Source organism: Equus asinus, chromosome 21 (assembly GCF_041296235.1).
Source record: "Equus asinus isolate D_3611 breed Donkey chromosome 21, EquAss-T2T_v2, whole genome shotgun sequence".
NCBI classification, from domain to species: domain Eukaryota; kingdom Metazoa; phylum Chordata; class Mammalia; order Perissodactyla; family Equidae; genus Equus; species Equus asinus.
Window position 1 is genome coordinate 18136010 of NC_091810.1, and position 14755 is coordinate 18150764.

A 14755-nucleotide genomic window follows, 5' to 3' on the forward strand; every position below is an offset into this window, starting at 1 on the left:
GTCAGATTTAACAAGGAAAAATACAGGACATCCAGTTAAATTTGAATTTCAGATAAACAGAAAGTAATGTTTTTATTATTAGTATATCCCCAATATTATATGCGGCATAACTTATACTAAAAAGTTATTTCCTGTTTATCTGGGATTCAAATTTAACCAGGCACCCTGTCTTTTACCTGGAGCCCCGTTCAGGCCCCCGCTCCACGGGACCCCTTCTTTGGTAGAGAAACTCCGCCTCGCTTGGCAAAGACAAGCGGTGGATTCAAGTCGGTGGAGAAATTCGTGTCTACACATTTGTCACAATGGCTAGAGGGGCACAGTGTCTGTGGTGCTCACAAGCGGTTGGTCCCATCCTGTGCTGTGTCCACAGGTGTGCAATACACTAGCGGACACTGCATCCACGTGGGACAGAGAGGCTGGCCAGCGCCATTGCCGTGTGCATGCGCACCAGCCACCGAATGCTGCATCCCCAGCTGTGTGCGCATCTGCGTGCACCTGCGCCGGGTCTGTGTGCGCACATGGACCCGTGAACACTGCCTCCATGCCATCATCCTTAGTTATTAGAGACCCTGGGTCCCTGGGAGCCCCCACCTGGGCCATGGCCTGTCACCCTGCACCCCGCCCATCAGGAACCACGCGCAGTGACGTGGTGGCAGCTCCAGGCACTGTACACGTGCCGTCAAGTCTGGCCTGAACTTGCAGCAACAGCGCCCACAGACGCAGACACAGACCAGAGGGATGCCTACGGCACTGGCGGTTCTTGCACAGGTGTTGTCAGGCCCAGGTTGTTAAATGGCTCTTACGGGTGGCACGTGGCCACCCATGTGTGCGTGAGCCTGGGCAGCCTCAGCACCCACATCCCCATGTCTGGTCCCCAGTGAGGCAGGAGAGAGAGGGAGGTTTCCCAAGGGCCTACTGTGTGCTGGCATAAACACCCTCCCTCCAGGGGCTGGTGGGATCAACATCCAGAAGACAGTGGCAGCAAAGGGTAGCTGTCAGTTGCGTTTGACCCCCAGGACCAGGACGTGGCACAGGAGAGATGCTGATAAATGTGTCAGTGAATGAATGAGCTGGGTGACAAATGCCGTCAGGGAAGGACAGGAAGGACGGACTGCCCTTGCTGGACGAATGAAGGCAGGCACAGCTGACTCTCCTCTGAGTCTCAGAAGACTAAATAGCTCAACAGAGGGGTGGGGTGGGCATCCTGGGTTAGGGGCCAGATGAGCCCAGACAGAGGCAGACAGATGCCAGACATGTTACAGGGGCTGTGGCTTGGCAGGAAAGTGGATAAATATGGTGGGACTGGGAGTGAGGTGGAAAGAGTCCTTTGAGGCCACCTCAGAAAGGCCACTATGAGCCCGGGCATTGGACACAGTGGTGAATGGGGAGCCACAGAAGCTTGTAGAGCAGGACAGGGATGCAGTCAGAGCGACCTTGAGCGTGAGCTGCTGGCCCCACGTTGCCTGAGGTGGTTTCCTTTCTCTCCCCACCTCGTTTCTGGTTTCTCTTCTCCACACTCCTTCAGCCGCCAGCAGGAGACAGGGGCTCCGAGTGTGGTCCCCACATCCCCCTTGGCCTCAAGTCTGGGTTTGTCGGCTGTTCAAACCGCAGCATGAATTCCCTCCTCGGCTGCCTCAGGGCAGGTTGTGAGCTGACCATGGGCATCTTCCGAGGAGCTGGCTGCCCCTGCAGAAGGAAGGGAAAGGCGGGCCCAGCCTGGGTCTGGGCTCTGTCCCCCCACCCGCTGTGGGGCCTGCGCAGGCCGCTGCCCTGTCGGAGCCTCGGCAGGAGCCCCCCTGTCACAGCTGTTGGTGAGGCTCAGAGGCCTGGGGCTCCTGCGGGTGAGCTCCCCCTCCTTGCTCCTCCCTCCTCCCCAGGGCAGCGGTTCTCCTGCCTGAGCCTGGCCCATCCCCGGAGGAGGGCCTGGCACAGGGCACGTGCCTGGGCCCCGCCCCAGAGCATCTGCCTCAGGAGGGCTGGGTGGGCCCGAGCATTCACAGTTCTAACACACTCAGGGAGCTAGTGCTTTGGGGGCAGCTCAACAGCAACAGTAGTCGCACCTGATTCTTATCTAGCCCTCACCACGTGCCAGGAGCCCGTCTGGCATGGTAGACGTGTTCCCTCCTCCCAGTGACGGTGCTGTGACGTCGGTGCTATCGTCATGCTCAAGTTGCACGTGAGGACGCTAAGGCCCAGGGAGGCAAAGTCACCAGCCCAAGGTCACACAGCTGGGCAGGAAGCAGCCTCAGGCAAGGCTTAGATGACTGTTTCCTCTCATTTCACTGTTTTATCTTGAATGTCATGAATTCCGGAAACATCCCAGCGGGGGGGGGGGGGGGGGGTGGGGGGGGGGCCTCTGTAAGCTGCCCCCTCTTCCTGCCCGCTGAAGGGGTACGCATACATGGACTCCCCTTTGCACACGCAACCTGTGTGTGCGCACGGACGCACAGCCACGCCCTCGAGAGCACACATACCTGCTGGGGTAGGGTCTCCCACGTACCGAGTCCCAGGCCTGCCCTCAGGTGCCCCTCAGGCATCGCCCGCTTTGGGCCCCGTGTCTGTTCTTTAATGCACGAGGCAGGGCCACGAGGCCACCTCTGGTGTCCCTGGGAGAGCCTTGAGTCGTCTCATCTGAAACTTCCCCAGCCCCAGAGCTGACGGGTCAGGCCGGCATGAATCCATGACGCCTCAGCTTATCTCGGCCCGGTCCCTGTGGGGCGGGCGTTGTTCCGAGCAGACACGGCCCACCCCTGACCAGATCGGGCTGGAGCAGGGCAGGTGCGACCCCTGGGCTCAGTGGCAGGAGGCCGGACGCAGTTGCCTTCCCAAGCTGTGCCTCTGTACGCGCCTGCGTAATGGGGTGAGCACAGTGGAAGAAGAACGTTGCAGTTCACAGAGCGCTGTCAGAGCCTTGGTGAGGGTGAGTGATCGACTCAAGGTCACACAGCAAGTAAAGGTACATCTCAGGACCAAGGCAGGGCTGTGTCGTGGCTGTGATGGCGGGTTCTGACACAGAAATATCCAGAAGACATTCCAGGCGCAGAGTAATGGCAGTAGTGGTAATGTGGTAGTTAGTAGTAGTGGTGGTAGTTAGTAGTGGTGGTAGTTAGTAATAGTGGTGGTTAGTAGTAACAACTGCATCCGTCATTTACGAGGGCCAATATGTGCCCGGCACAATTTACACACATCATATTCTTGATCCTCCATCAACCCCGAAAGACAATTGTATTTTTATCCCCACTTCGCAGAGGGGGAAACTGAGGCTCAGAGAGAGGAAATGGTTTGCCCAGGGCACCAACTCTGAACCAGAGAGCAGCTGGGATTGGACCCAGGTCTGAGATCTTCCGCAGCCTGCTGTTCCGCCCGCCGCACAGCCCATCCCACCTGAGGCCCCTGCCCTGCAGACAAGGGGACGAGTTCCCACTGCCCACGTGGCTCACTTCCGCCTCCACCCCGTGGCCGCCACTGCAGTCCTGGCCTCCCACCTGGCATGGGGGAACCGTTTCTTTTTGTGCGGACTTGGAGCAGCAGATGGAGAGTCTGGGGACGTGATTATCGTGGTCACTTTGTATTTGAAGCCATGTGCTCAGAGAGCGGACAGGTCCACTCAGCCCGACGGTGCCCCCGGATGTGAGCCAGCTCCAGTGAGCGGAGCTCGCCTCACCTTCTGCTGGGGGCTGGACAACCCTCTGGGGCCCGGACAACCCTCTGGGGCCCCTCTGCGGGAAACGGGTGTCAGCCTCGCGGAGTCTCAGAGCAGGGGAGAAGAGGTCAGAGGTCATCTGGATGGCCTGGCCCGCTCACCTGGAGTTCCTCCCAATGGGTAGAGGCCCTGCCTTTGATGGAGCCCAGCCTGTCGGCGGGAGGTGCTTTGCTACACTGCCCGCCACACACGGGAAGAGTGGAGCCGTGTCCCCAGTGACCAGACCAGAAAGGCAGTCACATTTTATGTCTCCCTTCCCTCCTCTCACCCCTTCATTCTGACCTCCCACCCAACCCTGCACCTTTACCTGCCCCAATAGCTCCTTTTTATTCTGATTAATTATCCATATCCTACCTCCAAAGCAGCTTATAGAAGTTTGTCTCATGCAAAAAGATTTAAAATGACTTAAGGAAGGAAATTCAGACAAAGGGAAGAAAGTAGAAATAAGATGACAATTCACAGGCACAACGCTTGCCGCTGAGTCCTCCAGTGCAGCTCCAAGCGGGGAACTTTCAGCAAATTTAGTGCTGAGCTGCCAGGCTGGTAAGGGGAAAAGGGCAACAAGATGAGTTCCATGAGCCAAAGTCTCTATTAGATGACCCCTCCCCTTCGCCCAAGGCCTGCATTGTGATGACCCTGCGTGGCACACAACAGATACACCCTCTGATTAACCCCCCTCCTTCTTCCAAGCTCACCCAATTTCAGGAAACCCTTCCTGCACCCCCATCTTCCTCACTGCAGTGTCTCCAGCGTGGAGAACAAGGTTTGGCTCATAGGAGATGCTCAATAAATATTTGTTGATTGATTAAATGAGCCAGGGGATGGCTCACCATCTAATATGACCCGAGCTACCTTCTCTACCTTGAGAGGGGCTGAAGAAGGCTGGGGGACTGGACCTCTTTAAATGGGAGGATCCTGAGTCCCCGGGGGCCCAGCCCCTGGGGACAGGACGCCCACGGCAGGTCACGCAGCCTCGGCTTGCACTCTCCCTTTCCCCTGCTAGATCATCCGTGCACCTTCAGCTCACGGGTGAGAGAGTCCTTCCCTCCGAGAAGGCCAGGGCCCCTCCCCGTGCCTCCTCTTCCTGGTCCCCTGCTCTGGCTCCCTTTGTCCCCGAAAGAACTTAAGCCGGCACTCACTGTCCTCCACTGGAAACACGTCCCAGAGCTAAGGAGGGGCCCACATTTGGGTCAGAAGGCCCTCAGTCACAGTTCTAGCTCCCTGGGGTCCGAGCACCTGCTCTGGCCGAGCCTGGAGCCAGGATTGTTATGTGGAATCACCTGCATTTTTTTTTTTTTTCCGAGGAAGATTAGTCCTGAGCTAACATCTGCTGCCAATCCTCCTGTTTTTGCTGAGGAAGACTGGCCCTGAGCTAACATCATGCCTATCTTCCTCTAGTTTATATGTGGGACGCCTATCACAGCATGGCTTGCCAAGCGCTGCCATGTCCACACCTGGGCTCCGAACCGGCAAACCCCGGGCCACCGAGAAGCGGAACATGAGCACTTAACTGCTGCACCACCGGGCCGGCCCCTCACCTGCATTTTTAATGTTTGCGACAAATTTCCGGTTTTTTTAAACATTGTGCAGACCAAACAAGATCCCACTGATGGCCTGAGGCTGCCGTTGGCCACACCCCAGCCTGGGTCTGAGGAGAGAGGGAGGCCTTCCAAGCGGAGGAACAGGGACTGGCGGTGGCGCAGCTTAGAGGCTGGGGAAACCCAGCTTGTGCGCAGGACAGCTGGACAGAGATGAACTTTGGGGCAAAGATTCCTCAAATATCCAACAACGGCAAGCAGCCGTTACAACAAATAATTCCTGTACAACCAAAGGCCCCTGCGCTCCACACTTGGCTCTCTCCTTTCCGGTAGCTGATAGAACATGCAGTTCTGACTCCCACAGGAGGGTGTGGACACCTGGGGGAGGTTTTCTTGCCGTGAAGGCACACTCCCTGCTCCTTTACACTTGCAGAGGGCTTTCACACGCGTCCCTCTGTGTGTGGCTCGCCTGGCCTAGGGGTTACTTTGCTCCCATTTTATTGGTGAGAAAACTAAGTCTCCAGGGGATGAAATAACAGGCTCAAGTTCACCCACAACCCTGACTGCTCGCCCCATGCTCTGCCCTCTGCCTCTCGTGCTAAAAGAAACTCACGTTTGGGAGCCCGCAGCCCCACACAGCGTCTGACATCAGTTCCCAGGCGTCTGTGTCTCTGAATTTTCTGGGCCTTCGGGCTTTGCCCAGAGATATTTGACACAGTATATTAATTTTTAATATGCTAAATGGTGAGACGCTCTTTAATCTAAATTGAATCTCCGACACCGTTCGCCTCTCCCGCCGGCCTCGGGTGTTTCTGCTCCAAAAATAGGCTTGTTAATTTTCAGCCTGGAGGCAGGAGGCTCTGAGATAGGCTCCCGGGAAGGGAGAGACAGGTGAGCCGTCCCACCCGCAGGTCCTCCAAACCACTGTCCTTGGATCCCACGGATCAGAGCCACGAGCTCCCAGCCTTCAGCTAAGCCAGGCCTTCATGTGACGTGTGGGGAAACGGAGGCCCAGAGAGGAGAAGAGGCATGTCCGCAGTCACACGGCCCTTCTGCTGTGCCTGTCCTCGCCTTGACCACCCTCCTGCGTGTCTTATTGACACCCCACCTGTCCAGAGTCTCGCTCCTCCAGGAGGTCGTGATTCCTTACCACACCACCTAAGACCGGACAATAATCATAACTCGCCCCCCTCATCTGGTGCCAGCACAGCCCTGTGCACCTCCCACCAGACATCCTGCAGAAGCCTCACCCCGCCCCTGTTACATGCGCCCTGCTGTTTCCCGCTTTTTACAGATGGGGAAACTGAGGCACTGAGACGTAAAGTCACTTCCCCAAAACCCCTCAGAGCTTGAATTTGAACCCATGACCTCTGAGTCCAAACCCCACCCGAGTTCTTGGGGCTTGGTATCCCCAGCTCCACCTCAGCCCCCCTTCCCCTGAGAGAAAGAGGGTGGGGAGATGTCATGGCCACCGTCTGCCGTCTCCGCCGCCCCATGTGAGCCTTGACACCAAGCTTCCCATCGTCGGTTTGTATATGGGGGTGTTTGTTGTGGAAACTGCCTAGCAGTTTCTCCCGTGGGGACGGCCCCAGCAGAACACACAGGTACTTTTATTCCAGGAGCTATCGGTTCTGAACAACGGAGGGGCTTGTGGAAGCCTTGGGGAGCGGGCCAGGACTGGGCTGGGGAGGAGGCGGCCCAGGAGACAGGGGGAAGGAACAGAGGCTGTTCTGCGCAGGCCCCTCACCCTTCCGGCCTCCCCCCCTGCTTCCCAACCCATAGGCTTGGGGGTGTCAAACCAGCAACCCGGGGGCCGAATCCAGCTCACGGATGTGTTGTATTCAGCCCTGGAATATTTTTAGTGGAGAGATTTTACATCAAATTCCAAGTGTCCAGCTTCTCCTAGACCGTCAGAAGATCTGCCACACTGGCCCACATTCCCGCACAGGAGCTGAGAGGTAGCCGCCCCCTTTTAGAAGGCTGAGCTTCTTCACTTTGCCCCAGTCCCCACCACGCTCTGTCGTCTCCCGCTCACCCACCTCACTCGTTCACAAAACCCGCCTGGCCCTCACAGCCGTTCGAATTTGCAGACTCTGCCCTGTTCACTGTCGCAGGGCCCAGGATCTCAATGCCAGGCCTGTGGATCCCCAGCATGACGGAACCCCTGAGCCATGGCCAGACCCAGAACTAGCAAACGTGCCCGTTTTCAACTAGTCATACTGTAGACTCCAGAACATCTGAGTCACGGGCCTTCAGAACAGTCAGAGCGTTGTCTCTCTTTGAATCAATCAGGAGGGGCTTGGGATGTGGGCTGGCCCCACCCTCGCCAAGCTCTTTGCTGCCAAACCCTTTATTTACACCAAACCCTATGAGGAGCCCCAAAATGTGGACAGCCCCAGGAAGACCACTTTAGGGCCTGCAGACCTTGGAACCCCTGGGATCCTCAGGGCCCGCCCTGAGGATTGAACTCTCCTATTGTCAAGATGGGGAAACTGAAGCTCAGAGAAAGGAACTAGCTGGCCAAAGGCACAGCAAACAGCTATAACAGGCCAGTGTTAACTGGGCGTAGCCCCCTCCCTCAGAGGCCCACCACCCTCTTGAGTTCTGCCTTCTTCCTCTTATCAAAACCCACTCCCAGGAAAAAGCCTGAAACTCATTCACACCATGGTGTCCAGAACAGATGATGGCTTCCCCGTCCCAGGGAGTCTAAAGGAACTGGAGCTTTTAGTTAAAGGATTGAAGGCAAGGGGAAGAGTTTCAGATGCTGGCTGTGCGTGGAATTGGACAGAGGATGGAAGACGAGGAACCTTCCTGCAGTTTCTAGAGTCACGCTACGTCCCGCCTGCTTGCTCTGCATGTGGATATTCCAGATGGCCACCCCGGCAGAGGAAGATGGAGGCAACAATTCCTTGTGTTGAGAGCAGGGCTGACCTGGGTTCTCAGGGCCCAGGAGCTGCCCCAAGGCAGCAGCTTGTTCTCACAAAGGCGTCAGTCTCCCCATCCATAAAATGGACATACCCCGGCTCTGGGCTTCCTCGTTCTCACAGCACAGGCGGGACACTGGGTGGAGGCCCGAGAAGCACAGGTTGAAAGAATGAACGGGTGAACAGGCCAACAGATGACAGACTGTCAGGTCCTGGAGCCCTGTGGAGTTGGACCGCTCGGCCCCGTAACTGTAACCGCAGAATGTTCCAGCGCTCCAACCTCAGCACGCTAGTGGTGCTGTTCTGGAGATCCCTCCAGGTTCCCCCTTGCCTGGAGTGGACAGAGGCCAGAGGTCCACTGGGGGGTGTGCCCCTCTCTGCCCCGTCCGGTCCCTTCCCCAGCTGTCCTCATTAAGCTGCAGGTGAGCTCGGGTTGGGCTAGCCGCGGGGACAGGACTGACTGCCCACCTCTGGGGGCTCATTTGTGCTGTGTTCCCTGCAATGACACCCCAGGCCAGCCTCGTAACACTCGGGCATGTCACCTGCGTCTAGTGGGTGGGAGGATTCTGAGGTGGTTGGGGACAGGAATCAGACCGGTCTTTGCCCCCAAGGCCAGTGAACAGGTGAGTCCCGCAGGGGTGCGGGCCGTGCAGCCAGGCAGGCAGGTGCCCTCTGTCTGGGTGGAGGGGCAGGCTCCCAGCACAGGGCCTAGGCGCGGGCTTGCCATGTGGACGGAAGGAAAGCTCTGGCCCACTCACTGAGCAGCGTGAGCAAGGCTGGAAGCGTGCCAGCGTGCCTGTTATGGAACAGTTACATGACACACCGGTGACGTGGGATGACGGGGGAGCAGCAGAGGCAGGAGAGGAGCAGGGGGATGCAGTGGTCCTGGAGGGGCCGGCAGACAGTGGGGTGGAGGGAGCCAGCTCTGAGCAACCTGTCTGGGCTCCCAGGTCCTGCCGGGGCAGCGGATCCCTGAGGCTCCTCTCCTGGGACACCAGTGACCTGGGGGAGACGGCCAAGACCGCTGGCATCGGCCTTGGGTCTGCCACCCCCCGCACAGCTCAGGCACAGCACATGGCTCTCTGCCCGGGGCGGGCACCACATCTGTCCTGCTCGCAGTTCTGTCCCAGTGTCCAGGATGGTGCCAGGCACACGGCAGGGCTCAGGGAACCCGGCTGACTGCGTGGTTCTCTCACGAGATGCTCACTACCACCCATGGGTCGGGAGCCACCTGCATCCCAGTGCAGAGGAGGACGCGAGGCTCAGAGAGCAGGGGCCTGGGCTGGGGATCCCCTGGGGCTGTGCTCATGGAAGGGGCAGGCGGGCAACACAGCAGGAGTGAGGCTGTGGGCATGAGCAGCCCCGTGGGTGCGCCCGCTCCCCCTGGCTGCCCCAACAAGTGACACAACCAGGGTGGCTTTGAACAGGAGAACTCTCTCATGGGTCTGGAGGCCGGAAGTCCTGAGTCTCGCTGTCTGCAGAGTCTCAGTGTCCGCAGGGCCATGCTCCCTCCACGGCTGGAGGGCACGTTCCCATCCTCCCCTCCTCCAGCGTCTGGTGGCTCCGCGCGTTCCTTGGCTGTGGCCACATCACTCCAATCTCTGCCTCCGTCTTCACCTGGCCTTCTCCCCTCCTGTCTCTCTGGGACCCTTGTCACCGGGTTTAGGGCCCATGCGGATAACCCAGGGTGATCGCATCTCCGGATCCTTAACTCAATTACGTCAATAAAGACCATTTTCTCCTCAGGTCGCATTCACAGGTTCCAGGGGTCAGGATGTTGACGTACCGTTTTGGGGGTCACTCTGCACCCTACCCTGCAGTGTCTCTGGCAGGTCACAGGAGCCCCTGGGCCCGGAGCGGGCATTGGGTGCAGGCTCCCGGCTGGCGCCTGTACGCGCCCTGCCTTGTCCTCCCCTCTCCTCCTGCGCCCTCTGCCCTCTGCCCTCTGCCCTCTGCAGTGGGGCCGGCCCCGCTCGGGACGATTCCGGAACGTCCCCCAGGCCAACCTCTCTGCACTCTCTCCACAGGTTTGCCGGGCACCGCTCCAGACCTGGAAAAGAGGAAGCAGATTTTTGGGCAGAATTTTATACCTCCAAAGAAGCCAAAAACCTTCCTGCAGCTCGTGTGGGAAGCGCTGCAGGACGTGACGCTGATCATCCTGGAGATCGCCGCCATCATCTCCCTGGGGCTGTCCTTCTACCACCCGCCCGGCGAGGGCAACGAAGGTGAGGGGCCAGGACAGCCCGCCCTGCGCGGGGCTCACAACCACCGCCCCTCGGCCAGGAAACCGAGGCCCACAGCCCACGCCCCAGTTTCCCGTGTGTGAAATGCGAGGGTTGGACCAACAATAGACCTAATTGTAGTGAGCATTTATTGAGCACTTACAGCATGCCAAGCTCTGCTCTGAGATGTTGTCCTACGAACAGCCCCGTGGGGTCGGGGCCATGATTATGCCCATTTTAAAGATGAGGAGACCAAGGCACAGAGAAGTGCGTTAACTTGCTTGAGGTCGCCCAGCTGATAGAGTCCTCAGGTTTCTCAATGCAGCTCGTTACAGACACCGCTGTCCAGGCTGCTCTGAGAGAGTCGGTTCTGTTGGGCAGAGCCCTGGACTTCTGTCCAGGTTGCTCTCTGAGGGCTCCCCATGCCCACATCTGAGGACAAGGCCCCCGAATCTCTATCTATTACCCATTGGATCTGTCACACTCTGGGCTGACGGTGCTTCAGCCCCACTGACTAAGGGCCCCCTCGGTCCCGGGGCCCCCTGGTGCTCCAGCCTTTGAGGGACCCCGTTCAGCTCCGAGCCTGGCGTCTCCTCAGAACCGCAGGTCGGCCGCTCCTTGAGGCCTGCAGCCGCGGGGAACACTCATGGTGACGTCAGAGCTCCTTGCCCTGACGTTCTAGAACGTGGTTGGCAAACCGCGGCCCGCGGGCCAGATTGGGCTCACCTCCTGCTTTCGTACGGCCCGCAGAGCCTAAATATTTCCTCTCGGGCCTTTTACAGAGAAAGTTTGCCGACCTCTGTTCTAGAAGATGAGGATGGGATGTTTTGCCTCAGGAAAACCATCTCCCTCTCCCCCTTACACACCCCGCCAGGTGTGGAAGGAGAATAAATGGTCGAAGGCATAGTTTCTGAAGTCAGACCCCCCTGGGTTAGAATCCTGTCTCCATCATTTCCCAGCTGTGTGACCTGAAGCAAGTCACTTTCCTTCTCTGATCCTCAGTTTCCTCATCTGCAGAACAAGGCGAATGGCCTCGCCTGGAAGGGTTATGATGAGGAGGTGATAAAGGGACATGTGGCCAGTGTCTGACACACGGAAGGTGCCCTGTGGGTGCTGGACCTGCCCTGGGCTTCCTTCCGTGCGTCTTCCCCTTGCGTTCGTCCTTTGTGCCTTGCGTGAGAAGGACCCTCAGTCCCTGCGCCTCTCCTTCCTCTCATGTCCCCACCCCGGGGTCGGCTCAGGGTAACGCGCACGCTTGTGGGCTGATGCTGACAGTGTTTTCCCGCATGAGGAGCCTTGGTCTCGAGGCGGCGTCCTGACCTCCGTCCCCAGGTTCTGAGTGGGACGCTGCTCCGTGGGTGGAGGAGGCACCACCCACTCACCCGGGGGGCTTCTGGAGCAAACCCCCTCTTCTCCAGGTCAGGACGTGGGCCTCCTGATGGCAAACCTGGGCTCCACTCTTCCCTTCGCTCCAGACGCCGATCACCTGCCAGGGGCCAGGGCCTTGCCAGCTCCACGGCTGCTCTGCTTCGTGCGGCAAAGTCCGCCGGCCTCTACCCACTGGAGATGCCTGGACACACAGGCAGACAGACACACAGATGGACGGATAGATAGAGAGAGAGAGAGATGCACGCACATACTCTGTGGGACATCGGATCACATAAGACATATTGTTTTGTTGTTAGAATTGTTTTGTAATCTGATTTTGCATTAGTAGGATATTGCGAACAGCTGTCTTGGTTATTAATTATGCCTCGATATTTCCTAAGGAATGGGCTGTGTAAATAGATAGTCCTACTATGTTCACTGCTTCAGGCAGGCACATGGAAAGTGAAGAGCAAATAAGAAATAACCATCATGGGCCTCATTTTCCCCAAACAAGCAGGAAGTCTGTGAGGTCCCTTGAACATCTGTCTCCCCACCTCCTCCCAAGCCAGAGTTGCCAGAGAAACTGAAAATCAAGTCTATGAGGCCAGCTACCTCAATTTTATCCGTGATGTTACTAGGTTGATTTTTTTTCCATATGACCTCTTTCCAAAGAGTGTTTAAAGACACAAGAAGGACACATCTCACAAGATCAGGTCAAACAGAAAGCCAGACAGGAAAGGAACAGAAGCAAATAAACTAACTATACTTGCTACAGTGATTGAGATTTAAATTTGGCTTTGGGCTTCCTGGCAGCCAAGGCAGAAAGGGAATTAGGATGATTTGCATAAGCCCAAGTTATCAACAAGGAGGAAAAACAGTTCTTTAGGAAGATAGCATGTCCCCTGACAGTGAATTCTGGGCTGACCTTTCACATAGGGTGTTATAAGAGATGCATAACGGGCAGCACTGTTTGCAGACGTTTCATAGAGAATATAGAGGAAGAGTGTACATGGCTACATGAATAAGCCTTGAACAAAGCTAAGGCTGCAACACGAAAGCATGATAATAACGATTATTCTTACAGTTTGATAGGCATCGCCAGTTGGGAACTCTCACGGTGGAAGGTCATTTGACCCTCACAACAACGCTGTGGGTAGTGCTATTATTATCCCTGAGATAGGGACGACTTGCTAGGTCGCAGTCTGGGAAATGGCGGAAGCGTGACTCAGACCCAGCCGTTCTGGCTGCCGAGCCCTCGCTCCTGTCCCTCCGCTGCATTTCCTCAGAAAGGCACAGGGTTGAGTCAGTGCCACCCGGGTAAGTGGCCTCATGTGACCCAACTCAGTGCAAGAGGGGACCTCAGAGGGCGGGTGGAGCATGGATCAAGCTCCAGGTATGTGCCAGGAGGAGGCTGCCCACAGCCCTCCAGACAGACGGCTGCCGTCACCTCCGTCCTGGACAGGTGGAAACCGAGGCCCAGAGAGGGGAAGGACTTGCCTGGGCTCACACAGCTTGTAGGCGGTAGGGCTGGATGTTAAACCCAAGTCTTCTGGTTCTTTCCACTGCTCACCCAGCCTCCAGCTGAGACACTGGCTCAGGCCCCACTCTGGGTCAGTGAGGGCAGCTGCACACCGCCTAGCCCCAGAGAGCACTTCCTGCCCTTTGTGATTATGCTCATCCTCCCCGACACCCAGACCCGGGCCTGAGCTCTGAGCTCTGGACCTTCCGTGCTGCCAGGCCACCCCCTGCCGGGTCTGACTCAGGCTTCATCAGTTACGTATAAAATGGTGCTGATGATGGACTGCCAAGCAATAGAGTCCCTGCAGCACCCACAGCCCGTCCCTGAGCTTTCTTGGCTCAGAGACCTCCAGACACTTGTCAGAGGTCACACAGCATGTTTGTGGCAGGGCTGGGACTGGCATACCCAGTGCTCCCCTGGTGCCAGAGTGCCAGCAGAGTGACAGGCACATGGTAGATGCTTAGAAAACATTCATGGCGTGACCAGTTCTGAGGGCCCTTATTCGATGCCAGGCCCTGGTAACCACCTAGGAAGCAGCTTCCTCGTTTTACTGCTGAAGAAGTAGAAGGAGGCCCAGAGAGGCCAACTGGGTTCCCCAAGGTCACACAGACGGTGTAAGGCCACACCCTGGAAAACCCCAGGTCCAGAGCGGGTCACAGTCTCCAGATCCTGCTCTGCTCCAGCCCGCGGGGACCCCAGGGGAGAGCGCGGCAGGGCCTCCCACTGCCTCTTCCTTCCCCTGCCTCATCTCTTCCCCCTCATTGCACCAGGGGCAGCACCCGGCGGTCACACCGCCACTCCCTGGCCTGGCCCCGGGCACCGTGTGTCCCCCAGATGGTTCTCAAAAGGACGTGAAAGCTCATGGCTTCTGCTGGCTGAGTGAGGACCCTCCGGGGCCCCGAGGCTGCTGGGTATCGCTCTGCAGGGCGGCAGGCAGGTTGGGGTCAGGGAACAGGGTGTGGAGCCCACTGGCCACCATACCCGGGGCTCCCAGGAGCCAGTCCAAGGGGAGTTGCTCATGAAACAGGGAGAGGACCAAGGTTTATCATGTGCCCATTATACACCAGGCCTGGCCTGCCAAAGTGCCTGGGGTCATCCTGCTTTACAGCTGTCTAAACTGAGGCTCTGAGAGGCCAAGTCGCTTACCCAAGGTCACACAGCAGAGCCTGCGTTTGAAGCCAGGTCTTTCAGTTCCAGAGCCGGAAGGCTTTCCGTTGTCCTGGGCTGTCTCTACATGTGCTAAAGGCTCCATAACTAATGGGCACACTGACGAAGTGCACTGCGAGGGACCAACAGCCCTGCCGTTCACGGAGCTGTGCCGGGCAGCGGATGGGCACCAGCCACGCAGGGAAGGGCTCTGTGTCCCGAGTCACCGAGTCCGAGAGGACGCAGCTCCCCATGCCAGGTTTCCATCAGCCAGGTTCACCTGTGCTCCCAGCATGGGGACTCCTCCTGGTGCCCTCCCCCTCGTCCCGTCCTCC

At 57.7% G+C, this 14755-nt stretch overlaps 1 protein-coding gene across 12 annotated transcripts in view; it reads left to right on the top strand.

Moving 5' to 3' along the window:
- ATP2B2 (ATPase plasma membrane Ca2+ transporting 2) overlaps positions 1 to 14755 on the top strand; it is a 354925-nt gene that overhangs the window by 264746 nt on the left and 75424 nt on the right. For all 12 annotated transcript variants that reach the window (XM_044755363.2, XM_070492453.1, XM_070492452.1 and 9 more), the window contains one exon: positions 10193 to 10390. In XM_044755363.2, coding sequence (XP_044611298.1) covers positions 10193 to 10390 — 198 coding nt within the window. The remainder of the gene's footprint in view (positions 1 to 10192; positions 10391 to 14755) is intronic.